The 24,898-nt window shown below is 42.4% G+C and overlaps 1 protein-coding gene across 1 annotated transcript; it reads left to right on the top strand.

Annotated features, from left to right (window-relative positions):
- The first annotated feature begins 2,354 nt into the window (after positions 1-2,354).
- trpm5 (transient receptor potential cation channel, subfamily M, member 5) lies at positions 2,355-20,034 on the top strand. The gene is made up of 25 exons (XM_052064087.1): positions 2,355-2,383; positions 2,747-2,894; positions 2,958-3,138; positions 4,448-4,614; positions 4,738-4,915; positions 5,044-5,108; positions 5,672-5,857; positions 6,125-6,224; positions 6,348-6,466; positions 6,830-7,177; positions 7,850-7,978; positions 10,915-11,038; positions 11,176-11,321; positions 12,097-12,209; positions 12,288-12,383; positions 12,956-13,214; positions 13,491-13,609; positions 13,710-13,842; positions 14,470-14,644; positions 14,741-14,909; positions 15,049-15,227; positions 15,309-15,441; positions 19,105-19,177; positions 19,582-19,672; positions 19,788-20,034. Exons 1-25 carry the CDS (start codon positions 2,355-2,357, stop codon positions 19,841-19,843), a joined length of 3,516 nt encoding a protein of 1,171 aa, XP_051920047.1. The 3' UTR covers positions 19,844-20,034.
- Positions 20,035-24,898: the final 4,864 nt, after the last annotated feature.

The raw sequence follows: 24,898 nt of genomic DNA, 5'->3' as shown, positions 1-24,898 counted from the left end.
TTTAACAAGGAAAGGATCGTTTAGTGATGTTGGGCAGACGAGACAATTTTCTTGTAAGTACATATAACATCTACTATCTTGTTATCAGAACAATATTTTCACATAAAGTACTATGTAGGCTATTTCATGTAATCATGGGCTGATATTAGATTATACCATGAGCAAAAATATTGTGTGATCACAATATTAAAATTACAACTCTAAAATGACCTTTTTTGAAATATTTGGGGAAATAAAAACAGTCCCCCCCCCCCCCTGAGGTTAAACACAATCTTATTTGCTGCAGAAGAATGGTGACCTGCCATGTATTTTGTTTATTTCAATTTAATATGATGCAATTCTGTTCTACAAATTATATACGCTTATGTTGTTGACGAGGATCTCGTGTGTGCCGGAGCCTATCCCAGCTGTCTTTGGGTCATAGGCGGTGTATACCCCGAAGTGGTTGCCAGCCAATTGTAGAGAACCACACAATAAGTATTATGAAATGACTACCCTTATACACGAAGAGCAGAATATTTGAGAAAGCGTGTGTATTGAGGATTAGATTGCGCCAGTGTTCAGAATGTTGTGGCTGATCAGTGATTAATCCAGTTCGATTGAATAACTTCAAATGTTGGAGAAGTAGTCTTCCACCAACAGATGTTGTTATTGTTGAGGGAAAAAAACGTGTATTTGTGTGTATCATGTGGCTGGTTGTCTGTGTGATTGCACGCAAATCTTTTGCATTTCCAATGGTTTTTATCCTGTCCGAGTCAAACCTGTAGTCAAATATCAGCTCCCACCACAGCCAGCTTCCGTACATTAAAACAAACATCTGAAAACAAATTGACTTTCACTCTTTATGTAACGACAAGCTCATTCAGACTCATTGATTAATTCATGGTCCTCAGAGTATTATAACTATTGTAGACATATTTACAAATGTAAATAAGACTCAACTAAATAGATGATATTAATTTCAATCTAGTGAAACAAACTATTGCAACAATGACAGTTAATTTGAAACAAGACATCACTTCCTAAAATGAGTGAACAAAGCCCTCTTTAGGAATTGATCAGAAGGATTTGATTTCGACATTGTTGGCATCCAAGAGTGAGCTGTGGTGCTTTGTGAATTTCAAGTTCAAACATATGCTAAGCAATGCTTTGCATATGAAGCATGGATGGAAATTCTGCCAGCTTTGCATTGACCACAAATGCCTCGAAGAACCTTTTGTTTTGTGAAAAGTGTGATGAATGACTCATAATTGGTTTAAAGGGAAGCGCTGATTATATTGCCATCTTTGCTTGTTTGTAGAGGCTACAGCCACAGACAAAATGCCTGCAATGTGGGAACATGCTGGAATGGTCAGAGGAGCAATGGTATGTCAAGCTATCGAGTTATCTTTCTTTCCATCCATCTATCTATCTATCTATCTATCTATCTATCTATCTATCTATCTATCTATCTATCTATCTATCTATCTATCTATCTATCTATCTATCTATCTATCTATCTATCTATCTATCTATCTATCTATCTATCTATCTATCTATCTATCTATCTATCTATCTATCTATCTATCTATCTATCTATCTATCTATCTATCTATCTATATCCCTCCATCCATCCATCCATCCATCCATCCATGAGCTTGATTTTTTTTCTTTATACTTTGACAAAAAACAATGACCCTCTCCTCCCCCGCCCTTCATCTGTCTCACAATTGAGAGGTTCTGGGTTTAAATATCATGATTAGAACAAGCGGTAATGAAAAGTGATGGATGAATATTACCAATTAAAGAAATAATTAAAAACCATGCCATAATGTATGTCCTTCAAATAAATATTTGTTAAATACTGCTAACTTAAAAGAAACGATCAAAAAGGGTTAAGGTTAGGTTTGAGTTCTGGCTAAATCACATACCACAGCATTTCAATCGGGTTCAGTAAGTCTGGGGAGAAGCTCTGCGTGCACATTTCATCAGTAAGAATGTCACGATGTCTACATTTTCTCTTACAAGCTATATCTCAAGAAAGCTACTCAAAGAATTGTCTGCATCATATTGTGAGAACTATGAACAATAAAGTCATAGCAAAGTCCAACAAGAAAAAACATGCTGTGAAATGTAATATTAATTTCTGTTAGTTACAATTGACATTACAGAGATAATACTCTTAATGGTCAAATTAGCCAAAGAAGTTTGGCCTTTGTGAGACTCTCATTACTGAATACAGGTAACCTGGCATAAAATGCACACTCTTAACTGTTTTCAATGAGTAAATACTAGAAGTTGTCGGTAACAGATGCCTTCTGGCTTCAGCCACGAGAGGCGACTGGCAGTCTAGGTTGTGATATACTATGTCCACGATGCCAGCTGACTTGGGGCGAGAGGCAGGGTACACCTTGAACTTATCCCCAGCCAATCGCAAAGCACATACAGACTAACGATTATCATTTGCACTCACATTCACACCTACAGACAATTTGTTTTCCTTGAACCATCCATACATGTTTTTCGAATTTGGGGGGGGGGGGGGGGGGGAATGGAAGTACTCACACAGGCACGTGGAAACCATGCAAACTCCACACGGGGAGTCCGGAACCCAGATTTGAACCCACAACTTAAGAATTGTGTGGCGGATGTGCTAACCATGCAGTCATCCACTCTGTTGAAATGTGTATTCTGTATTATTTGGCTGTTTAAAATTTGCAATTTCAGGACAGAACCAGAGTTTAAAACATTGTCTTTTCATGTTCAGTGTGCTCCAGAGTTGTTCATGCTGCTCTACAGAGGATGAGACACTACAAAATGTAAATGACCAGAAGAGCGGCAGAATCAAGAATTACTGGCCAGCGGAAAGAGTGGGTGACATTGACTTCATTGGAACCTCCAAGACAAAAGGAAAGGTAGACAACATAACACACTTAGGGAATGAGTACAGTGCCTTATCCTGTTCACTTTTCTTCTAGTTTATGAGGGTACAAGTAAATACCGACCCAGCGGTCATCTTCCAGATGCTGACAGAGGAGTGGGGACTAGCTCCTCCACACCTGGTAGTTGCTTTAGTGGGGGGAGATGAGTTGGCTCAGATGAAACCTTGGCTCAGGGACACCCTCAGAAAAGGTCTTGTGAAAGCTGCACAAAGCACAGGTTGGTATGAGACACAGAGCCAAACAAACGTTCAGCCTGCATAGTGCATCTCAGTAATGAGTGACTTCATCACAGCTAATCTAGAAATAACTGAGTTGCAAACTACTCTCTAATCGACAATATAAAGAACACCTGCTCATCGAATGAAATCCAGTATCATTAATCCTTGCCCCCCAAAAATTGGCCATAACAAACAATATACAAACCGCTTCAAAAGAGGCTTTGTTTTTGTTGTATACAAAGACATTCGGGTTTCCGATCAAAAGATGAATACCACACAAATGTCTAGAATTCCATCTTTTATTTAATGGCATTCACATCTAGCTGTGTTAATGAAAAGATGTTAATGTTAATGACAGAGCACATTTCGTCTGAAATCATCCACTTTTCAAGTAAGCAAAGCTTTGGAATTGAGATCATTTAATTAACTGAAAGTGAATATTTAGTATTTGTTGGCATAACCATTATTTGCGATAACTGCATCAAGCTTGTGATCCACTGAGTTCACCAGACTTTTGCATTTGTCATTTTAAATGCTTTCCCAGGCCTTTACTGCAGCCTAATTCAGTTTTTGTTTGGTTTGTCTCTGGGGGTTTCCCCCTTCACTCTCCTCTTCGGGAGGTAAAATGCAGGCTCTATTGGGTTAGGTCCAGTGGTTGACTTGTACAGTCTAACACCTTCCACTTTCCCCCTGATTAGGTCATCGGTTGTGTTCACAATGTCCTTTGGGTCATTACATTGTTTTATGATGAAGCTTCTGCCCATTAGTTTGGATGCATTTTTAGGTAAACTTGCCAGACAAAATGATTTTGTAGGCTTCAGAATTCACTACCCTGTGACCATTATGAGCGTTATAATCAATAAAGACTTTGCAAGAAGAAATATACATGCCATAGCACAAGATGCAAAAGACTCATCAGTAAAAAGTATTGGAAGGCCAGATTCGATTTTGCAAACGAGTACAGAGATGAGCCACAAAAGTTTTGGAACAAAGTTTTATGGACTGATGAGTTCAAGATTAACCTCTACCAAAGTGAGGGAAAGTATGGTAAAATAATCTGGAACTGATCTGGGAACACAGAACCTCATCTGTAACGCATGGTGGAACTAAAGTCATGGCTTGATGGCTTGGCCTGGCATGGGTGCTTCTGGAATGGGCTCACTATACATTTAATACATACACACACATACTTCAATATTTTGTCACATAATTAAATTTACTCAGTAATTATTATTGACAAAATGCATGTTAAACAGAAATCAACAGAGCTAAATTGGACACTCATGCAACATCCTCTCTATGCTCCAGGGGCATGGATTTTGACGAATGGCCTTCGATTTGGCATCACCAAACACTTGGGTCAGGCTGTACAAGATCACTCCTTGGCTAGCACGTCAACAAAAGTTCGTGTCGTGGCCATTGGCATCGCACCCTGGAACATGATCCACAACCGAGAGGCGCTACTCACCACCAAGGTGTCTAAGTGCACACAACAAACATGCAACTGAGAAAAAAAAGTGGACTTCCCTGAGTAAATACTGGCGTCCAAACATGATGGAGTTTTTTTTTCTGAAGGCATTTGTATTTATCTCTTTAAGTTAGGTGTACCAGCAGTATACAAGCCCCAGGACTTGCCACATGGGTCCGTTTATTCCCTGGACAACCACCACTCTCATTTTGTGCTGGTGGAGGAAGATCCAAACAAACCCGGGGCCACAAGTGAAATGAGAGTGAAGCTGCTCAAACACATTTCTCTTCAGCGCACAGGCTATGGAGGTAAATACATCTGTGAAAAAAAAACATGGCGAAACAAATACGCAATAACAATATCTTATTTGAACTGGTAAAAGCACTGCAGACTCACAAGAACATTGAATCTGATCAGGTGTGACATTGTTTTAAAGGTGCAGGAAGTTTTGAGATTCCTGTTCTATGTCTATTGGTCCATGGTGAACCTCATATCCTAAAGGTTGGTCTAATTGGTTCTTTGTTGTTGGTTTTGTTGTTTTTGGTTCTTCAAAAATAGGATTTCTGGTCTCTTTTGCACAATCGGGCTCTTTCATGTAAATTTTAGCTGTGTGTTCAATGCACTACATGTTTGCACTGTGGTTGAGAGAGGAAAGTAATTTTATCTGTGCTGTATGTTCCACATAGACCATATTTGGCATTAAAAGCTGACCTGACTTGAATGTATTTGTTATTCTCTGACTCTTATTGCTGTATTGCTTTCTGTTCTACATACAATATATGATGTCTTTTGACAGAAACTGCCGACAAGTTATTTTCAGACATATGTTAACAATTGGACCAAGGCGATAAATTGAATTTGAATTGAATTTGACTTTTATTTGGTCTCCCGTAATAGAAACTTGTCTCAGAGGACAAGGCCCTCCGTGCTGCTACATGTATTGGGCAATACATACCACATACCACATACAAATTACCCCCGAATATTGTGCATAGTTTTTCGAGATGGGATAAACTAACAGTGTGTGAGCTTGATGTGCATCAACAATTTGTCCTTTCCTGCAGCGGATGTGTAAAGGCATTGGCAGTTCGACACCGTGGCTTATTCTAGCAGGTTCAGGAGGAGTGGCAGACATCCTCGTCACACTCATGAACCGGGGCTGCTGGGACACAGACAACGTCCACGAGCTGCTGCTGGACACCTTTCCAAACGCTTACCACAGCACGGAAATAAGAAACTGGGTCAAGCTGGTGAGGGTGATGTGTTGCGCGTGGAGGCGGGCATACAGCTATGAATGTCAAGAGGCTTGAACATTGCCTGCAAAATAGGACAGGCGGGAAAGAGAGCAGCTAAAATGGGAGTCCCTACATCCATATTTGTACGTGATGGCCCAATTATGAATTACAAGCAAAACAAAAAAACATATTTTTGGGAAAGGATCATAAAACAACCAGAAATTATGTGCTCAAGTATTACAAAACACTGAATATAATTTGTGTCTGTCATCCACAAATCAGATCCAGAAAATACTACACCATGGTCATCTGCTCACTGTCCATGACCCTGAACAAGAGAGCTCTGAGTTGGACACAGTCATCCTCAAAGCTCTTGTCAAAGGTAAAGCACTTTTTATGAGAAATCCTATTTGAAATATTGGCCAGTCACACCACTGACATTGTGTGTGTGTGTGCGTGGGGTGGGGGGGGGGGTGTTGTGCGTATGTACGTGTCTGTGTGTAAGCTTGTAAGAGCCAAAGTCAGGAAGCCCAAGACTTTCTTGATGAACTGAAGCTGGCTGTGGCTTGGAACCGAGTCGACATTGCAAAGAGTGACATCTTCAATGGAGATGTGGAGTGGAAGGTGAGAGACACATAGTGATTTTACACAGCCCAATTATCTGTAATTCACAGACCTGCAGCGTATTTAACAAATGGGTATACTGTCTTTGCATTTTAGTTTAAGAGAGTGCAGAATCAATCGGTGATAGTAGGCGACTGATAGGTCTTACGTTAGTTCAGAGTCAATCTATAAAAGTGTTGTATTTGGCTGCCTTAAACCTGCTAGTTTATTGTTTGCTATTATTTATCACCGATCATGAATAGGGGGTAGAAATGAATGACCCGAATTTCATTCATTCATTCATTTATTCATCTTCCGAACCGCTTCATCCGTGAATTTGTTGATTACATTTAGATCGCTGCACCTCTAACATTGTCTGTGCAGGCATGTGACCTTGAAGAGGTGATGATGGATGCACTTATCAATGACAAACCAGACTTTGTACGTCTATTTGTCGACAACGGTGTTAACCTGGGCGAGTTCCTCACCTACGGACGTCTACAGGAGCTTTACTGGTCCGTGTCGGAGAAGAGTCTCCTGCATAACCTACTTCTCAAAAAATATGAGGAGAAGCAGCGTCTGCTTGGTACTGGAAGGACACCTGGGCCTCCCGGGCAGTGCATGTTTGAGCAAGGGGAACGGAAACCTCGTTTCACACTTTATGAGGTTGCCAAAGTGCTCAAAGACTTTCTTCATGACTCCTGCAAAGGTTTTTACCAAAGGATTCCTACAGTGAGTGATATACTGGTTCTTTATGTTGAAGATAAGCAAAAATGAGACAATGCCCAAAAAACATTAAGGCAGGTTTACCGTATAGTGCATTCCATACACAAGGTAACATAATGTGCTTTGCATAATTAAAACTACACAAGACATTAAAGAAATAATAAACATAAATAAGAAAAGTAGCTTACTAAAATGACTAACAGGACGTACAGTGCAACCACATAGCGCTCTTATTTTGAAATGCTGCCGTGGCGTGATCTTCATGCAAGTCATGCATCTGGCACATCGAACATTTCAAGGGCAGAAATGTGTATTAACATTATGCCTGCTGGAACCACGTGTACTTTTTGAGACAGGTAGTCAAACGTGACTTTGGTGGATAGTTGCTCCGGCAGACAAATTCTGAGCTTTATGCACATGTGGTGAATGTCATTGTATTTCATTCAAATATAACAACAGCGTGCATTCAAGTCAACTCATTTAATTATTGTAGAGATCAATAAATTGAATGTATTATTATTATTATTATTATTATTAGCTACTCATCATGTCTTGAGGCCAAATACTTAACCTTTCAGCCCACACTAAATTCAATTTGCCAAAATAGTGAAAACAAAATGTGATTGAATGGTATGCTATTGTTATACTGACTACAAGTGGGTTGTGTTTGCACCCCAGGAAAAGCCTGCAAAGGGGCAGAAGAACCTGGCAGAATTGGAAGAACGTTGCCAACATCCTTGGAGGGATCTTTTCCTGTGGGCCGTCCTTCAGAATCGACAGCAGATGGCTAACTACTTTTGGGCCATGGTGTGTCTTGTCATTTAATCTCCATCACAACGCAGTATGGTTCATTCTGCAAGGATATGCCTGCCGATGAGAAAAGAAAGAACAAAAATGACGATTCAAATTGAGATGATAATTACATAGAGCAGAGGTGTCAAACTCATTTTTGTCGCGGGCCACATTGTAGTTACGGTTTCCCTTGGAGGGCCGTTATGAATTTTGGGAAACCACATAAATCTTTAATACCCTCCACATATTACATACACAGCACAACAAATTGATGGATAACTAGTTTTAAAATCAGAAGTCTAGAACAATGACTGTTATTGTGGATTACATATGACAATTTGAAATTGTGGTTCGGACTTGAGCAAGCATCGTCAAACTTGACATGCTTGATTTAATTTCTCGGGCCACATAAAATAATGTAGCAGGCCAGATCTAGCCCCCGGGCCTTGACTTTGACACATGTGATATAGAGGAAGTTTTCTTATAAAGTGTTTGATATGGGCTCGCAGTGTGCAGCTACTAATACCGTAAGTCCCACTTTTACTAAATGGGTCCGGTGACAAAACTCCATCTTCGTAACTGGGATGAATGTAAGAGCTTTTATACTTTTGGCAGCAATAAAAGGCCATGCTTCAGAGTGGATGTTGTTAATGAGAAACATTGCTAGACACGGGAGTTTAGATTTATGAATAACTTTGTTTTCTGCATTTTTTAAGGAAGCTTTGATTTTGTTATTGCCCTTCCCTGGACTGCGCCAACCAATTACTGCAATCCTTCAAGTCGACACCCCCTTGTGCGCCTTCCCTGCATTTATTTCATACATTACCTGAAGTTATGTAAATTTCATTCAGAGTGTGCACATTGCGCCACCACTAATGGTCATATCATCAACATACTGGCACAATTCTGAGTGTTTGAAGTATCTCTCATGTTGCAAGCATTGAAATATTGTAATTATCTTTGCAGCATGCAAACACTGCATATCATCCATGTGCACGTAATGTCTGACAGCATCTCACAATTTTCCAATCTACATGCATACATACATATTACGTGATACACAGTATACCAGTATTTTAATGTACACTGGAAAGAAAAAACAAATATTTTCCCTTTGGGAACAACTAAATCTTCTTGGAATGTTCAAGTAAAATAAAAATGACTGTAGAACTCACAGTGCCATTCCTATTATAGGTAAGGGAGATCAAGTTTTGCCTCGATGCTATTTCATTGCATTTCATTCCATTTTTCATGCACCTGTTACAGCAAAATGTGAAAATGGGCTGTGGGTCAGTGTCGTCCTCCAAGTTTAGGCTAAATCATCCTATTGGAGCAATTTCATGATTCTGCTAAACTCCAGAAAAAAAAAGAATCTCTGTGGGGGAGTTCAATGATATTTCCAAACAAACAAGAGAATAGAATGGGCTAATAGAAGATTAATTCGCTATGTTAGAATTTATTTTGGCTCAGTTGTTGCTATAATTATTCTCCTCTCTCACTGGTGCAGGCTTGATGAAGAATCAATGTGAATCAATGTCATTATAACACTTTTAAATAGTTTTTTGAGCCTTACTTTTATTCCAACTTTTACTTGTGTAACTGCAGTATCTCAGTCTAAGACTTGGGCTGTAGTCTTTTTTTGGTCGCGTTTGCATGTTCCCATTGTGCTTTTATGAGTTGTAGCACATTACCCGTCTGCTGTGGTATGATAGCTGAGCTGTTCATTGACTAGTTGACAGAGACTTTCTCAGTAATTCAAAGTACTTTGGGATGAAAACAAATGTGTAAAATAATAACAGTAAAGAACAAACAAATCACGTGTCAAAAGGAAGTGCAAAGTGCAATTTGTTTCACTTTGTGAAACAAATTTCATAAAGTGAAACAAAACCAAAAAAAAAAAAAAACACATCGGAGTCCAAGAGATGAAAAATCAATTGTGATCAAAATGGTTAATGGAGTGCACAATATATCCGTTTATCTAAATTATACACTGCTTTCCCAAAGAGCTTTACAAAGCCTCACGTAAATTTACAGGATTTGTAAAATCTACTGAACTTTTAATGTTTAAAACGCCCAAAAGTTTGAATTTAAAGTTTGAAATGGTGCACCTGAACCAGAATCCCGTGTCACATTGTTGTCAAAGGGTACAATCCTGGTGGATTAATGTGCCTTTAAATTCAAGGACAGAGCTACAGGACGACCAGGTGTTGCCAAGGCCACTCATAGCGAGGGGGAAAATTTTGATATCAGTGATATTTCTCCCATTTTCACTTGGATGCAGTATTTCTTAGACCCCTTGATACACTGCTATGTTTTTATATATTAACTACACATTTAAAGAATAATGTACAATTGTAATTACAAAAGAAAACCAAAAGTAATTGTTTATCATACCATCCACAGTCAATTTCAGGAAATAAAATAATACCAAATAAATACCAATCTTGCACACACAATCATAATACAAGCAAGAACAAACTAAGCAAAAGAGAACATTTCGAAGTGTGAAGAATTAACAGACAATTGTGTTATTGTGCTTTTAAATATGATTTGAATGAATGAGCCATTGATCGATTGTATGATGCAAAATGACGTCTGCCGTCTGTGACAATTGATCTCTCTAATTGTCTGTTAGCGAGTGAATCAGAAAGTGGCCTTGTCTTGCAAATTAAGATCAGCCATAGGTTGCTTTTCACTTAGATTTGTTCCTGCTTGATTATGAGTGCGACGGGCACTGTTCTGGATATGTGAGAATTTTATTTCATGAAACTCTGACTGTGGATGCCATGAAACAGAATGACGCAGTCACAGCCACTAAGTTGCCATCACTATCAATCCTTCTTCATCTTCTTCTTCTTCTTCTTCTTCTTCTTCTTCACCTCTGTGAATCAGCATACCAAGATGTATGACATGATTAAAAACTTTGATTCATATGTATTTCATTCATTTAGGGACCTGAGGCTGTCGCTGCAGCATTGGCAGGGTGTAAGATTCTGAAAGAAATGGCAAGACTGGAATCTGAGGCTGAGTCTGCACGTAGCATGAAGGAGGCCAAGTATGAACAGTTTGCTCTGGGTGAGTATTTCATCTGCCGTCAATGTGACGGTGGGATGAGGAGTGAAAAGCTGAAACGATGCAAAAGACACTGATGTATTAAATTTTTTGACCTCAGAAAATGGACATTGTTCATGTCCTCCCTTGTATGATAACAGATGTGTTTGGTGAGTGTTACTCCAACAGTGAGGACCGGGCTTATGCATTGTTAGTAAGGAGAACGCAATGTTGGAGCAAATCTACGGTCCTCAACCTGGCAACTGAGGCTGATGCCAAGTCCTTCTTTGCCCACGATGGAGTTCAGGTAACAGAACTATTTAAATTCAGGGCGACTGTTTTTTCGGTGTAGTTCTTTCCCTGAAATCACAACAGACTTGATAAGTCTTGGTACTTTACGTCAATTTGTTTACATGGAGTGATGTATGAGGTTTAAATCTCAGCTTCAATTTTACTGTGTGCGGTGTCACGTTCCTCCCACACATCAAAAACATCCCTGTTATATTAATTTTAACGATCAATTGTCCATACGAGTGAATGGTTGGTTGTCTATTTGTGTTGTGCAATTGCCTGGCGACCAGGGTGTACCCTGTGTCTCATCCAAAATCAACTGAGATAGACCCCAGCTCACCCCCTATCTTAATGAGGACAAGTGTACAAAATGGATGAAGGGAAAATTCACAACGCGCTTCACAGAGAAATAATTCGACTGACTCGAGAAAACATGAATCTACTAATTATTTGATGGTTTGCCCCCTACATGGTGCCCATGTGAACGGACTTGGTGATGATTCAATTTTTTTATGTTGCATTCGCACAGCAATGAAGTGGTCCACGGACCTTGTGTTAAAAATTGATTATTTTTTTAAAGAGTTTAAACAACCAGTAGGTTAAATCCATGCACGGAAACCGCAATCTGAATGGAAGGCAGATATTTCTTATAGTTTATACTGCCCCCTTGTGGTCTGATTCAAATGTACCTAATTTAGCAAGTTAAAATTGAAAATAACGAAAACAGTGTATGTATTCATTTATTTAGTTACTGATTTAATTGTCTATTGACCTATTCATTTATTTTTCAGGCTCTTTTGACAAAGATTTGGTGGGGAGCAATGACTACAGACACAGCCATCTCCAAGCTCGTTGTGTCTTTCTTCTGTCCACCTCTCATTTGGACAAACCTTATCAAGTTCTGGTGAGATTATTTGGAGTGAACACAATTTTGTCCCCCTAAAATGTATGTTTTATGTGTCGTATCGCTGTTAATGTGTAGTGATGAAGAGCTGGATAATCATACCAGCGAGGAACGCTTTGAGGACACTTTGGACACAGAGAAGGTTTTACTATTAACGGATGAAGATGGCCCACTGTAAGTTTGTAATGACCCTCATATGCAGGGTTCGTAATGTGTTTCATATGATAAACTAAGATGTTATTGTGCTCATTATTATTTTATAATCATGCACAATTCTAACAGTGTAGATAATAATTTGAGTCGTATTGTCTTTGTTACGGCAACGTTTTGATATAGCACTTGAATTCGATCACATTAAAAAGGCTAGATGTGCCTAACTTTGTGGCAATGTACAGCACATGAAGGGAAAATACAAACAATATTTACTGCCATAAAAAGTATGTCAAATATTCCTTGATACCAATATACATCTCAATGCCTTTTTTATGACCTAGAATCACTCACGCCAGATGGGGCCTAACCTTGCTGATCTGGGGCTAGAGATGGGTTGAAATGTAGTAGTTTATCACAGGTCACAGATAGACAAACAACCATTCACACGCGCATTCACACCGACAGTACGGGCAATTTATTTAGTCTTCAATTAACCTCATAGATGCAAAACCATCACAGGCAGATGTGCAAGCCCCCAGGTTTCACTTGACCTATGCTTATTAAATTCCTAACGGTCCTCTGCACTTTTTAAGGAACTCTTCAGCTGCTGCTGCAGCAGAGCAGAGCTGTGCATCAGTGTGGTGGCATTTCTTACTTTGTCGTTGGCGCCGATTCTGGAGTGCTCCCGTCACCGTGTTCCTTGGGAACGTCATCATGTATTTTGCCTTCTTGTTCCTGTTCACCTACGTGCTCCTGCTGGACTTTCTTCCACCACCGCCCCTTGGTCCCGGAGCCCCCGAGATAATGCTTTACTTCTGGGTTTTCACCTTGGTGCTGGAAGAACTTCGACAGGTGACTGACTCTCAGTCATTTCAATGTATTTTTTGGCTGATAACAACAGGAATCACTTTTACAGCAATTCCATCTTTCATCACATATCCTCAATAGTTCGACTTTGACAAAATGAAATAACATTTTCAAGACATGACTTGAAAGTGATTTTGATGAAGTGCAAGTGGGCTGATAAAAATAAATCAGTACTGTTAGCCTCATAACATACTCCTGTCTTTGCTCTGTTTTCCTGTTGGAATGTTAGTGTAATAAAAACAAATGCCGGTCATGTTGCAGAGCTTCTTTTCAGATGAAGAGATGCACATCTTAAAGAAATTTAAGCTCTACGTGGAGGACAACTGGAACAAGTGTGACATGGTTGCTATTTTACTATTTGTGGTTGGAGTTTCATGCAGGTAAATAACACTGAACACATACAGAAACGTAGAAAACAAAAGTTAAAGAACAGTACTGGGGTGTTTTTGTTTTTGTTCTTGTTTTTTTTTTGAATGGCAGGATGGTTGATGGCACTTACGAGGCAGGAAGAACTGTTCTAGCAATCGACTTCATGGTTTTCACACTGCGGTTGATCCACATCTTTGCCATTCATAAGCAGCTGGGGCCAAAGATCATCATTGTGGAGAGAATGGTGACCAAAAACACTCAGACGCAAACATTTAACCTTGTGACATTTAATATGTCTTTTATCTTTGCACTCATGACAAGGTGAACCTGTACGATCTGCGTGGCATGATTTTGAGGGATATTTCTGTCTTTCTCATTCATGTTGCTTCATGCTTTGTGAGAATAGTTTTGGGGCAGCATTTTGTTGTGCATAAATGCTGGCTTTGATGTTGAGAAAATTAGCAGTCTCACACGATAGGTTGAATCAAATACTCGATGATTCGGCACGTCGATTTTCAAGATTTCAAGGAATTTTATGAGCATACAAACACACATTTCCCAGTTATCCCATGAAATATGAGGTCTCATGGTAGTGCAGTCCCAATATTTGTGAAAATAAAAACAGAACCACATAAGATTAAAAACAAAACAAAACAGGTGCATCTTGAGATTTTTGTGCTGGTGCGGTTCTTCACCATTGAAACCACAAAACGAAGGATTTTTTTATTAGCGGTAATTGAATTTTTTTACGGCATTGGATCTCGTTAAATTCCAATCAACTTGTGTTGTGAATGATCAACCTATATTAGATTAAAAGTAGAAGACGTGAAGGATTGTCATTTCCCAAACAGTGCAATGATTTTCTTTACAGATGAAGGATGTCTTTTTCTTCCTCTTCTTCCTGAGTGTGTGGCTGATTGCATACGGGGTGGCTACCCAGGCTCTCCTCCATCCTAACGACCCCCGGATCGATTGGGTGTTTCGCAGAGCCTTGTACCGCCCCTACCTGCACATTTTCGGCCAGATTCCTTTAGAGGAAATTGATGGTAAAGGACTGTAGAATTAATGGATAATGTTATAGATTTGAAAACATTTTGTGTGTTTTCCACTGAGACAGTCCTTTTGATTCTTTGATGATGCAGCTGCCCGGATGCCTGAAATGAACTGCACCGATGATTCGGATGAGATTATCAAGGGTCTGCGGCCACCATGTCCTAATGTCTATGCCAACTGGCTCGTGATCCTCCTTCTGGTCATCTACCTTCTTGTGACCAATGTTCTTCTGCTCAACCTGCTCATTGCGATGTTTAGGTCAGGAGCTCCCAAACATGATGGAAATCTGTTGATGGCTGTTTGTAAGGTGGTGGCTTCACGAACAACTCTAGAAAGCAAAACAACCTAAGTTCGTTGTCGCTTGTCCTGTACGCTTTTTCTGTTTTGTGAGCTACAGCTACACATTCCAGGTTGTACAGGGCAACACCGATATTTTCTGGAAGTTCCAACGGTACAACTTGATTGTTGAGTATCACAGCCGCCCGGCACTGGCTCCGCCTTTCATTATCATCAGCCACCTCTCTCAGCTACTCCTCAGCCTGGTCAAGCAGCCTGAGTCCAAGCAGGAGCATCTTGGTGGGAGGATTTAACGCAACAAAGTTGCTAAGATTTAAAATAACATTGAGACTACAAGTCTGCATGTGCTTTCTATAATAGAGCGAGAGCTACCAACAGGGCTTGACCAGAGGCTGATTATCTGGGAGACTGTACAGAAAGAGAACTATCTGGCCAAACTTGAGCGGCAACATTGGGAGAGCAGTGAGGAGCGACTCAAGAGTACATCCTCAAAGTAGGTGTCTCCCCCCCCCCCCCCCCCCCCGCCCCATTCTTGCTGACCAACTATCCCATGGTCATCTATAGCTACGTTTCTACTCTTGAGATTTGAGTGATACACCCTGACCTAATTTTTACGACAAGTGTGAATTGAGAGAATGGCGATAGCTACATTAACTGCTTAAGAGTGTGAGTGATTAGACCAGAGGACACCGGGCAACCGATCAAAACACAATTGACTTTCAGTGCCTCATTTAACGTTGCTCCCATTTTCATTCTGTCATTGGACCAATGTTGCTTCTCAGCTTCAAATGGATGGCATTTAGTCTCGCGCCACCCTACCGCGATGGGGTAATATACATTACAGTACATATTCTACAGTTATTTATAAATTTATTAGATCATTGGCAAGGTTTATGCACATGTGACTGAAGTAACAGACTGTACTTCCCAAAACCATGCTTTTTGTTTGTTTGTTTCTGTCATAGTTATTAAGACAGCCATGTATCAAAGCTTGGGCAGAGATATTTGAATGCTACAATTATTGTTATAGGCGCCCCGGTGATCGAGCGGTTAGCACGTCGGCCTCACAGTGCCGAGGTGCAGTGTTCGATCCCGGCTCCAGCCTTCCTGTGTGGAGTTTGCACTGCTCTCCCCGTGCCTGTGTGGGTTTTCTCCGAGTCCTCCGGTTTCCTCCCACATTCCAAAAGCATGCATAGCAGGCTGATTGAGCACTCAAAATTGTCCTTAGGTGTGAGAGTGGATGGTTGTTAGTCTGGTTGTGCGATTAGCTGGCAACCGGTTCAGGGTTTCCCAGCCTACTGCCCGAAGACAGCTGGGATAGGTTCCAGCCCGCCCCTGATCCTTGTGAGTCAAGTCAAGTCAAGTCAATTGTATTCATAGAGCACTTTCAAACAGCCATCGCTGCATACAAAGTGCTGTACATGGAGCAATTTAAGATATCCTTTATTTGTCCCGCAATGGGGAAATTACAATCAGAATTCAGATAGGAAAACGCTGGGTAGGGAGAGGGAAAAAACCCCACGCTCGAACTATTCTCTTCTGAGGATAATTTAAGTCCAGGATAAAAAAAGACCCTAGCACATAAATAAGCATATGACAGTTACAACAAGTCACAAGACATAACATGTAATAAGGGGGAGGATGAATGGGAAGGGGGGGGGGGGGGGGGGGGTGACCGTGACGCGGCCACCTGACCAACTGCACGGATTCCCACGTGCGCTCCACAGGTCGAACCATGTCACGGGGGAAAAAGAATCGGAGCGATGAAGACGGTGATAACAAGGATGTGTATGTGCGTGTGGGTGTCCAGTTGTGTATGTGTATGCGTGTACAGGTCATAGCTGCTTCGTCAAGGTCTGCTCATCATGAAGACAGTCCCAGCTTATCAGTCCATGGCCGAGAAGGAGGGGGGTGACGGTGGGGGCCCTAGATTCCATGCGTACTTCCATCAAGGGGAAAGGCCAGATAGCGTTGTTTGTTTTGGAGGGACAGCCGCCAACAATTTCAGACAGCCTTGAGTCCATGGTCTGTATCTCTTCACTGGCGCCGATCAGCCCGAATCAGAAAACTCTTTCCGCAGCGCGGATTCCAACTTCTCCATGTTGTTGTCGATCGCGCGGAGTCGCCCCAAAACCGCAACGGTATTGCGGTTAAGCTCAGTCACCGCTTGAGTCTGAGTGTTGGACATTCGCGCCAAGCCATCCAGAATGACCGGCAGCTTCTTCACTTCCAATAGAGCCGCTCCCGTTGGTTGAATTTTGCGATAGAACAGAAAGCTGCCAACACCAAACAGCAGCATACCTGTGATCAAAAGGCCAATAATGTAGATGTCTTCCACATCCTCCACGGACAGTACTGCCAGGCACACCGGTCTCCACTTGCTCCATGGATCCAGGGCGTATCCGGCAGCAAGTGGAAAAAGTTAGACAAAGACAGCACAGAGACTAAGTGGCGAGCAAGGAAAGGGTGGGGTGAGGACAGGAGCAGTGCAAAAAAGTGTCCGCCTTCGTCGAGAGCCAAGCAGAAGAATTTAACATGCACAATAAACAGTAAGACAAATCGGTAATAAAGGTGGTAGAAAGCACCAAACAGTAAAACCAAGAACAAATCTAAGTCATGTTGAGTCGAATGCCAAAGAATACAAGCGAGTTTTGAGGAGGGTTTTGAAGATGGGCAGCGAGGAGGCTAGCCAAATGTTCAGTGGGAGGTCATTCCAGAGAGAGGGACCAGCAACAGAAAATGCTTGACCCCCTCTGAGCCTCAGTTTAGTTCTTGGTACATCTAATAATGTCTGGTCCGCAGACCTGAGGCGCCGGGCAGGTGTGTAGGGGCGGATGAGCTAAGAGAGGTAAATTCACGCGAGATTATTCAGAGATTTGAAAACAAATAAGAGGATCTTGAAAATAACTCTAAAATGTATGAAGAGCCAGTGAAGGCATGCCAGAGTAGGAGTTATGTGCTCCCTCTTACGAGTACCAGTCAAGAGGCGAGCAGCGGCATTCTGGACCAGCTGAAGGTGCTTAATGGAGGACTGGCTGACTCCAAAGTAAAGGGCATTGCAGTAATCGAGCCGGGATGTGACAAAAGCATGAATTACTGTCTCAAAGTGTTCATGTGAGAGGAGAGGTTTTATTTTGGCCAGCTGTCTAAGGTGAAAGAAGCTGGATTTAACAACGGCACCGATTTGCCGATCAAGTTTGAAATCACTGTCCAGTTTAAGGGCCAAGTTTGGGACTGTTGACTTGAGACTGCTTGAAACAATGCTCCCATTGTTTCCTTAAGATGGAACCCAATGGGAGCAAATACAACGAGAACAGCAGAGGCCCCAGAATAGAGCCCTGTGGAACACCACATGACAGGGGAGCAGTGCGTGACTCAGAGCAGCCAAGGCTGACACAAAAGGTTCTGTCAGCTAAATAGGACCTAAACCACTCAAGAGCACTGCCGCAAATGCCACCAAGTGCTGCAAATGAGTCAGCGGAATACTGTGATCCACTGTATCAAATCCTGCAGTTAAGTCCAATAAATTGTGAGGATGAAGCTGACCAGAAAATGGATGGATGGATGAATTATTGTTATACATTCATTTTACCCCACAAAAATGTAAAACATGATGTTTCTTGTTCAAGCTCAAATAGTCATTAGCTGGCATTCCTGACCAAAAAACGTGCTTGGTGTTTGAAATTAATTTCCGATTTCTCAGATGAGTGATCTGTCTAAACTCGGTGCAGAAATCAGTCTGAAATTCCTCATTCATGCTCAAAATGGAAAAACATTGTAGTTTCACAAATAATAGAGCCAACCCTAAGACACTTCATGATATTGAGGGGCCGCAATGGTCCAATAAATTTGTTCAGCACTGTACAGTTTTGCATAAACCATCAATTTGAATTTTAACACAGCGTTAGAGCACTATTGATGGTACAGATCATAAGATTGGTTAGATTATTTATTTAGTTATCTTTACAACTGTCAAATTTAACTCACCTAACTGTACTGGAAGACAAGCTTTAAAATGAGGTTTTTATTTAAGTAGGCAAATGCACCAAATGATAACTCATACGTACAGTGTGTGCGTGTGTGCGTGTGTGTGTTCATGTAAAATTCTGAATTTCACAACAAAATTGTTTTGTTCGTTTGTTTACTTTCTGCCCAGGGTTCAAAGTTTGCTCAGGATTATCGGTGGGGTAAAGGACCAAGAGAAACGTCTGACTTCCATGGAGGCTCAAGTATGCCCAAACAACTCCGGGCCAAATTCACGAAAGGATTGCGTGGCACTAACTAGTAAAAATGGAGCAAACAGGAACCTTCTAATCCACTGAGCACACGCAGATGTTTAAATGCTTCTCTAACTGTGCTGCCAACCAGATTGTGTCTCGGTATGAATTGCACTCTGACAAACTTTGTTGGCGTGTTTGCACAGATATATCATGAGCACAACATCCTTCGTGAATAGGACTTTAAGTTGTGGCAAACTGCAGGTAGAAAAAAAGTGCAAATGAAGGTGCCATCAGCAGCCAAAGTTCAGTCTTCGTGAATTCGGTCCTCAGTGTCCTATCCTCCACTTGACATTTTTATCTCATAGACTAGAGGGATCTATCTTGGTAGTGATAGCTGTGTGATTTGTATCTAGGTGAGATACTGTGGTGACGTGTTGTCTTGGATGGCAGAATGCTTTGCTCTGAGCACCCTCAAATGTGGGAAAGAGGCTCCAGTTGCACCAAGTGAGTCAAGTGACAATCCAAATTATGCTCTGTAAAACTGATACTACCACTTCACACATTTAATGAAGCATTTTATGTGAATTAATGGACTCCAAAATGGCATTGTCTTTGGCAGGCTGCAAGGCCAGCAATGATGGCCAGCAAAGTCGACTGAAGAAAGAAACCAATTAAGCTGAAGGTTAGCGTTACATTGACAAAGAAACTGAAGCAATAGTAGTTAGTTGTGATCTTAAGATGGCCAATTATGACCATATTTTTTTGTATTCTTGAAGATGTCATTAACAAATTCATGTTGACTTTATTTGAAGATACTTGTGTTGTAGTATTGTCACGTTCACAATGACCAATGCATTTTCAATGACTTCTATGCCTTTCTGTTGAGTCTTTCAGTCCCTCCGTTGCAACCAGCTAATGACACTCACACTGCAAGATCGAACTTCCCTCTGAAAGCATTCTCTCTGAAGCCTGGCAATGTCAAGGATTAAAAACTAAAATAATTTATCAGTCACGACAGAATTTTGGTTCAAAAGCTTCTCCATGCTATGGTATTCACTAACATAGGCATTCTATTTTGTATACAGTATTTGTCCTCATACGTTGGCTCATCGGGTAACCAGCTGAAAGTTGGCGACAAATTGCAAATGAAATGTGCACACAAAAATGAATTTTCAATAAAGAAAAAATGTATGTTGTGAAAATGAGTTCAGTCGACTCTCACTATTCACAGGGAATTGGAACTGAGCCAGTAGATGACAGGAATCTTTATTTCAGGCTTTGGGCGAACAATATCGGCAACTTTTAATATTCAAATGATGACTGACATTTTGTCAAACACATAGGACACTGAATTAAAAACAATGAACATTCATACCGATCATCATTGATTATTTAGTCATTTCCTTTTAATAACCTCCAATGGATAAATAAATGCAAAGGCACATTTTGGCATTGTTAATCCTTGGAATAAATCACAATATTGAGATGAACTTGGAAAAACATTGCAAAAAAAGTTACACCCCGTATACAGTGTGTATATAAAAAAAAAAAAATCCTCATCTCACCCCTCGGGTGGTGTCCGTCCCTCATTCAGCTCGGGTCCTCTACCAGAGGCCAGGAAGCTTGAGGGTTCTGCGCAGTATCCTTGCTGTTCCCAGCACTGCACATTTCTGGACTGAGATGTCCGATGTTGTTCCCGGGATCTGTTGCAACCACTCATCTAGTTTGGGGGTCACTGCCCCGAGTGCTCCGACCACCACAGGCACGACTGTCACCTTTACCTTCCAGGCTCTCTCCAGCTCCTCTCTGAGCCCTTGGTATTTCTCGAGTTTCTCATGTTCCTTCTTCCTGATGTTTCCATCACTTGGGACCGCTACATCCACTACAACGGCTTTCCTCTGCCCTTTATCTATGATCACGATATCTGGTTGGTTCGCCATTACCATCTTGTCAGTCTGGATCTGGAAGTCCCACAGGATCTTCGCTCTGTCATTCTCCACCACCTTCTGTGGTGTTTCCCATTTTGACCTTGGGGTTTCCAATCCATACTCCGCACAGATGTTTCGGTAGACTATGCCAGCCACCTGGTTATGGCGTTCCATGTAGGCTTTTCCTGCCAGCACCTTACACCCTGCAGTTATGTGTTGGATCGTCTCAGGTGCCTCTTTGCACAACCTACACCTTGGGTCTTGTCTGGTGTGGTATATCTGGGCCTCGATGGCTCTGGTTCTCAAGGCCTGCTCCTGAGCAGCCAGGATGAGTGCCTCTGTGCTGTCCTTCAGGCCAGCCCTCTCTAGCCACTGATAGGACTTCTTGAGATCAGCCACTTCAGTTATGGTCCGGTGGTACATCCCGTGTAGGGGCTTGTCCTCCCATGATGGTCCCTCTTCCAGCGCCTCATCTTCTGTTCCCCATTGTCTGAGACATTCTCTGAGTACGTCATCCGTTTGAGCCTTCTCCTTGATGTATTCATGGAGCTTGGATGTTTCATCCTGGACAGTGGCTCTCACACTCACTAGTCCCCGGCCTCCTTCCTTTCGGCTTGCGTACAGTCTCAGGGTGCTGGATTTGGGATGGAACCCTCCATGCATGGTTAGGAGCTTTCGGGTCTTAACGTCCGTGGTCTGAATCTCTTCCTTTGGCCACCTTATTATTCCTGCAGGGTATCTGATCACTGGCAGGGCATAGCTGTTTATTGCCCGGGTCTTATTCTTGCCATTGAGCTGGCTTCTTAGGACTTGCCTCACTCGCTGGAGGTATTTGGCCGTAGCCGCTTTCCTTGTTGCCAGTTCGAGGTTGCCATTGGCTTGTGGTATACCAAGGTACTTGTAGCTGTCCTCAATGTCTGCTATTGTTCCTTCAGGGAGTGAGACCCCTTCAGTGCGGACTAACCTTCCTCTCTTAGTCACCATCCGACTACATTTCTCAAGCCCGAATGACATCCCGATGTCGCTGCTGTAGATCCTGGTTGTGTGGATCAGGGAATCTATGTCCCTTTCGCTCTTAGCATACAGCTTTATGTCATCCATGTAGAGGAGGTGACTGATTGTAGCTCCATTTCTGAGGCGGTATCCATAGCCTGTCTTGGTGATTACTTGGCTTAGGGGGTTCAGTCCTATGCAGAACAGCAGTGGGGAGAGTGCATCACCTTGGTATATGCCACATTTGATGGACACTTGGGTAAGTGGCTTGCCATTGGCTTCAAGTGTGGTTTTCCACATCCTCATCGAGTTCGCAACGAAGGCTCTTAGGGTCCTGTTCACCTTATACAACTCCAAGCATTCAGTGATCCATGTATGTGGCATCGAGTCATAGGCTTTCTTGTAATCAATCCAAGCTGTGCACAGGTTGGTACGTCGGGACCTGCAGTCTTGTGCGACTGTTCTGTCAACCAGGAGCTGATGTTTGGCTCCTCTGGTATCCCTACCAATGCCCTTCTGCGCTTCGTTCATGTATTGATCCATGTGTCCACTTATCTTAGCCGCAATGATGCCTGACATGAGCTTCCATGTTGTGGAGAGACAGGTTATTGGCCGATAGTTGGATGGGGCTGCACCCTTCGAGGGATCCTTCATGATCAGGATCGTTCGCCCTTCGGTTAGCCATTCTGGGTGAGTCCCATCCCTCAGCAGCTGGTTCATTTGTACTGCTAGGCGCTCATGGAGTGCTGTGAGTCTCTTTAGCCAGTAGGTGTGGACCATGTCCGGGCCTGGTGCTGTCCAGTTCTTCATATCTGAGACTCTTTCCTGTATGTCTGCCACTGTTATGGTAACTGGGTTCTGTTCAGGGAGGTTGCTGTGCTCCTCTCTCAGGGTCACCAGCCATTGTGCACTGCTGTTATGTGCAACCTCCTTCTCCCATATGCCTTTCCAGTACCTTTCAGTTTCCAGTCTTGGTGGGTCAGCTCTGTTGTTAGGACCCTGCCACTGAGCGTACACTTTCGCAGGTTGTGTTGCGAACAGCCTGTTTATTCGTCTGGCCTCATTCTCTTTCATGTACCGCTTTAGGCGACTGGACAAGGCTTGGAGCCTTTGTTTGGCAGTTTCGAGTGCTTCAGGTATGGTCATCTGGATGTACCTCTCGGGTATCGGCCTTTTCATCACACCTCTCTGGGCCTCCGTCAATTGACTCACATCTTTCCGGGCCGCCTTGATCTTAGCCTCCAACCGTCTTTTCCATGGTGGGTAACGTATCTCATGGCTCCCATGGTTGCTCTTATAGCCCAGAGCCTCCAGGATCACTGATGCTGAAGCGTATATCAGCTCATTGGTTTCTGTGATCGTTACGGTAGGGATCGCCCTCAGTGCTGCATTCACACTTTCTATGAGACTTTCAGATGGTACTTCACATAGCCGTTGTAATCGGTTTCTAGGTTGCCCAGCTTTCATTCTCGCCATGATCTTAGCTTTCAGGTCAGTTGCTGCCTCGCTCAGCATTTCATTCATTGGGGCTGGCCACCCAATCTCATCATCTGCATTCATTGGGGCTTGCCTCCCAATCTCTTGTATGACCTCCTCCTCTGATCTGGCAGCCTGGGGCCCTTCACCATGGAACCTGCGTTGTACCTCATCAATCTCAAGTTGTGACAGCAGTTGCCGTTTGTGGATGTTGGAACACTGAGCTACTAGTTGTTTCGCGGTCAACCGTGACTGTGGGTTTCGAAGTAACCATTTAGCCCACATTCTCTGCATGTAACCCCTCTGACTAGGGTTGCTTGAGTAGTAGCATTCCAACAGAGCCATGTTATCGCATCTTGCCCATCTCCGCTTTGTTCCAGTAGCCCATTTTTCATCAAGGTGCTCTGGTTCCCCAGCACCTGACGCAGACCTTGTTTGGCCGGGCGACGTCTGAGCCGGCATGTCATTCGTTTTATTGTCTCTCATCATTGTATGAGGTAGGCATTAGCGTGAAGGATCTTGCCCAAGGACCCACACTGGATGGTGTTATGTGCTCATTTTTTTTTTTGCCCCAAGCGGGATTCGAACCACCGTCTCCCGTATGCCAAACCGATGCCTTACCAACTGAGCTATCCAGCCGCTATATATAGCGCTATATATTTATATATATATATATATATATATATATATATATATATATATATATATATATATATATTATATATATATAAAAGCGGCTGGATAGCTCAGTTGGTAAGGCATCGGTTTGGCATACGGGAGACGGTGGTTTGAATCCCGCTTGGGGCGAAAATGAGCACATAACACCATCCAGTGTGGGTCCTTGGGCAAGATCCTTCACGCTATTGCCTACCTCATACAATGATGAGAGACAATAAAACGAATGACATGCCGGCTCAGACGTCGCCCGGCCAAACAAGGTCTGCGTCAGGTGCTGGGGAACCAGAGCACCTTGATGAAAAATGGGCTACTGGAACAAAGCGGAGATGGGCGAGATGCGATAACATGGCTCTGTTGGAATGCTACTACTCAAGCAACCCTAGTCAGAGGGGTTACATGCAGAGAATGTGGGCTAAATGGTTACTTCGAAACCCACAGTCACGGTTGACCACGAAACAACTAGTGTTCCAACATCCACAAACGGCAACTGCTGTCACAACTTGAGATTGATGAGGTACAACGCAGGTTCCATGGTGAAGGGCCCCAGGCTGCCAGATCAGAGGAGGAGGCCCTCTAAGCCAAGTAATCACTAAGACAGGCTATGGATACCGCCTCAGAAATGGAGCTACAATCAGTCACCTCCTCTACATTGGTG

The sequence above is a fragment of the Hippocampus zosterae genome, chromosome 4 (genome assembly GCF_025434085.1).
Source record: "Hippocampus zosterae strain Florida chromosome 4, ASM2543408v3, whole genome shotgun sequence".
Taxonomy (NCBI): Eukaryota; Metazoa; Chordata; class Actinopteri; order Syngnathiformes; family Syngnathidae; genus Hippocampus; species Hippocampus zosterae.
This window is presented reverse-complemented; position numbering and strand designations above follow the sequence as displayed.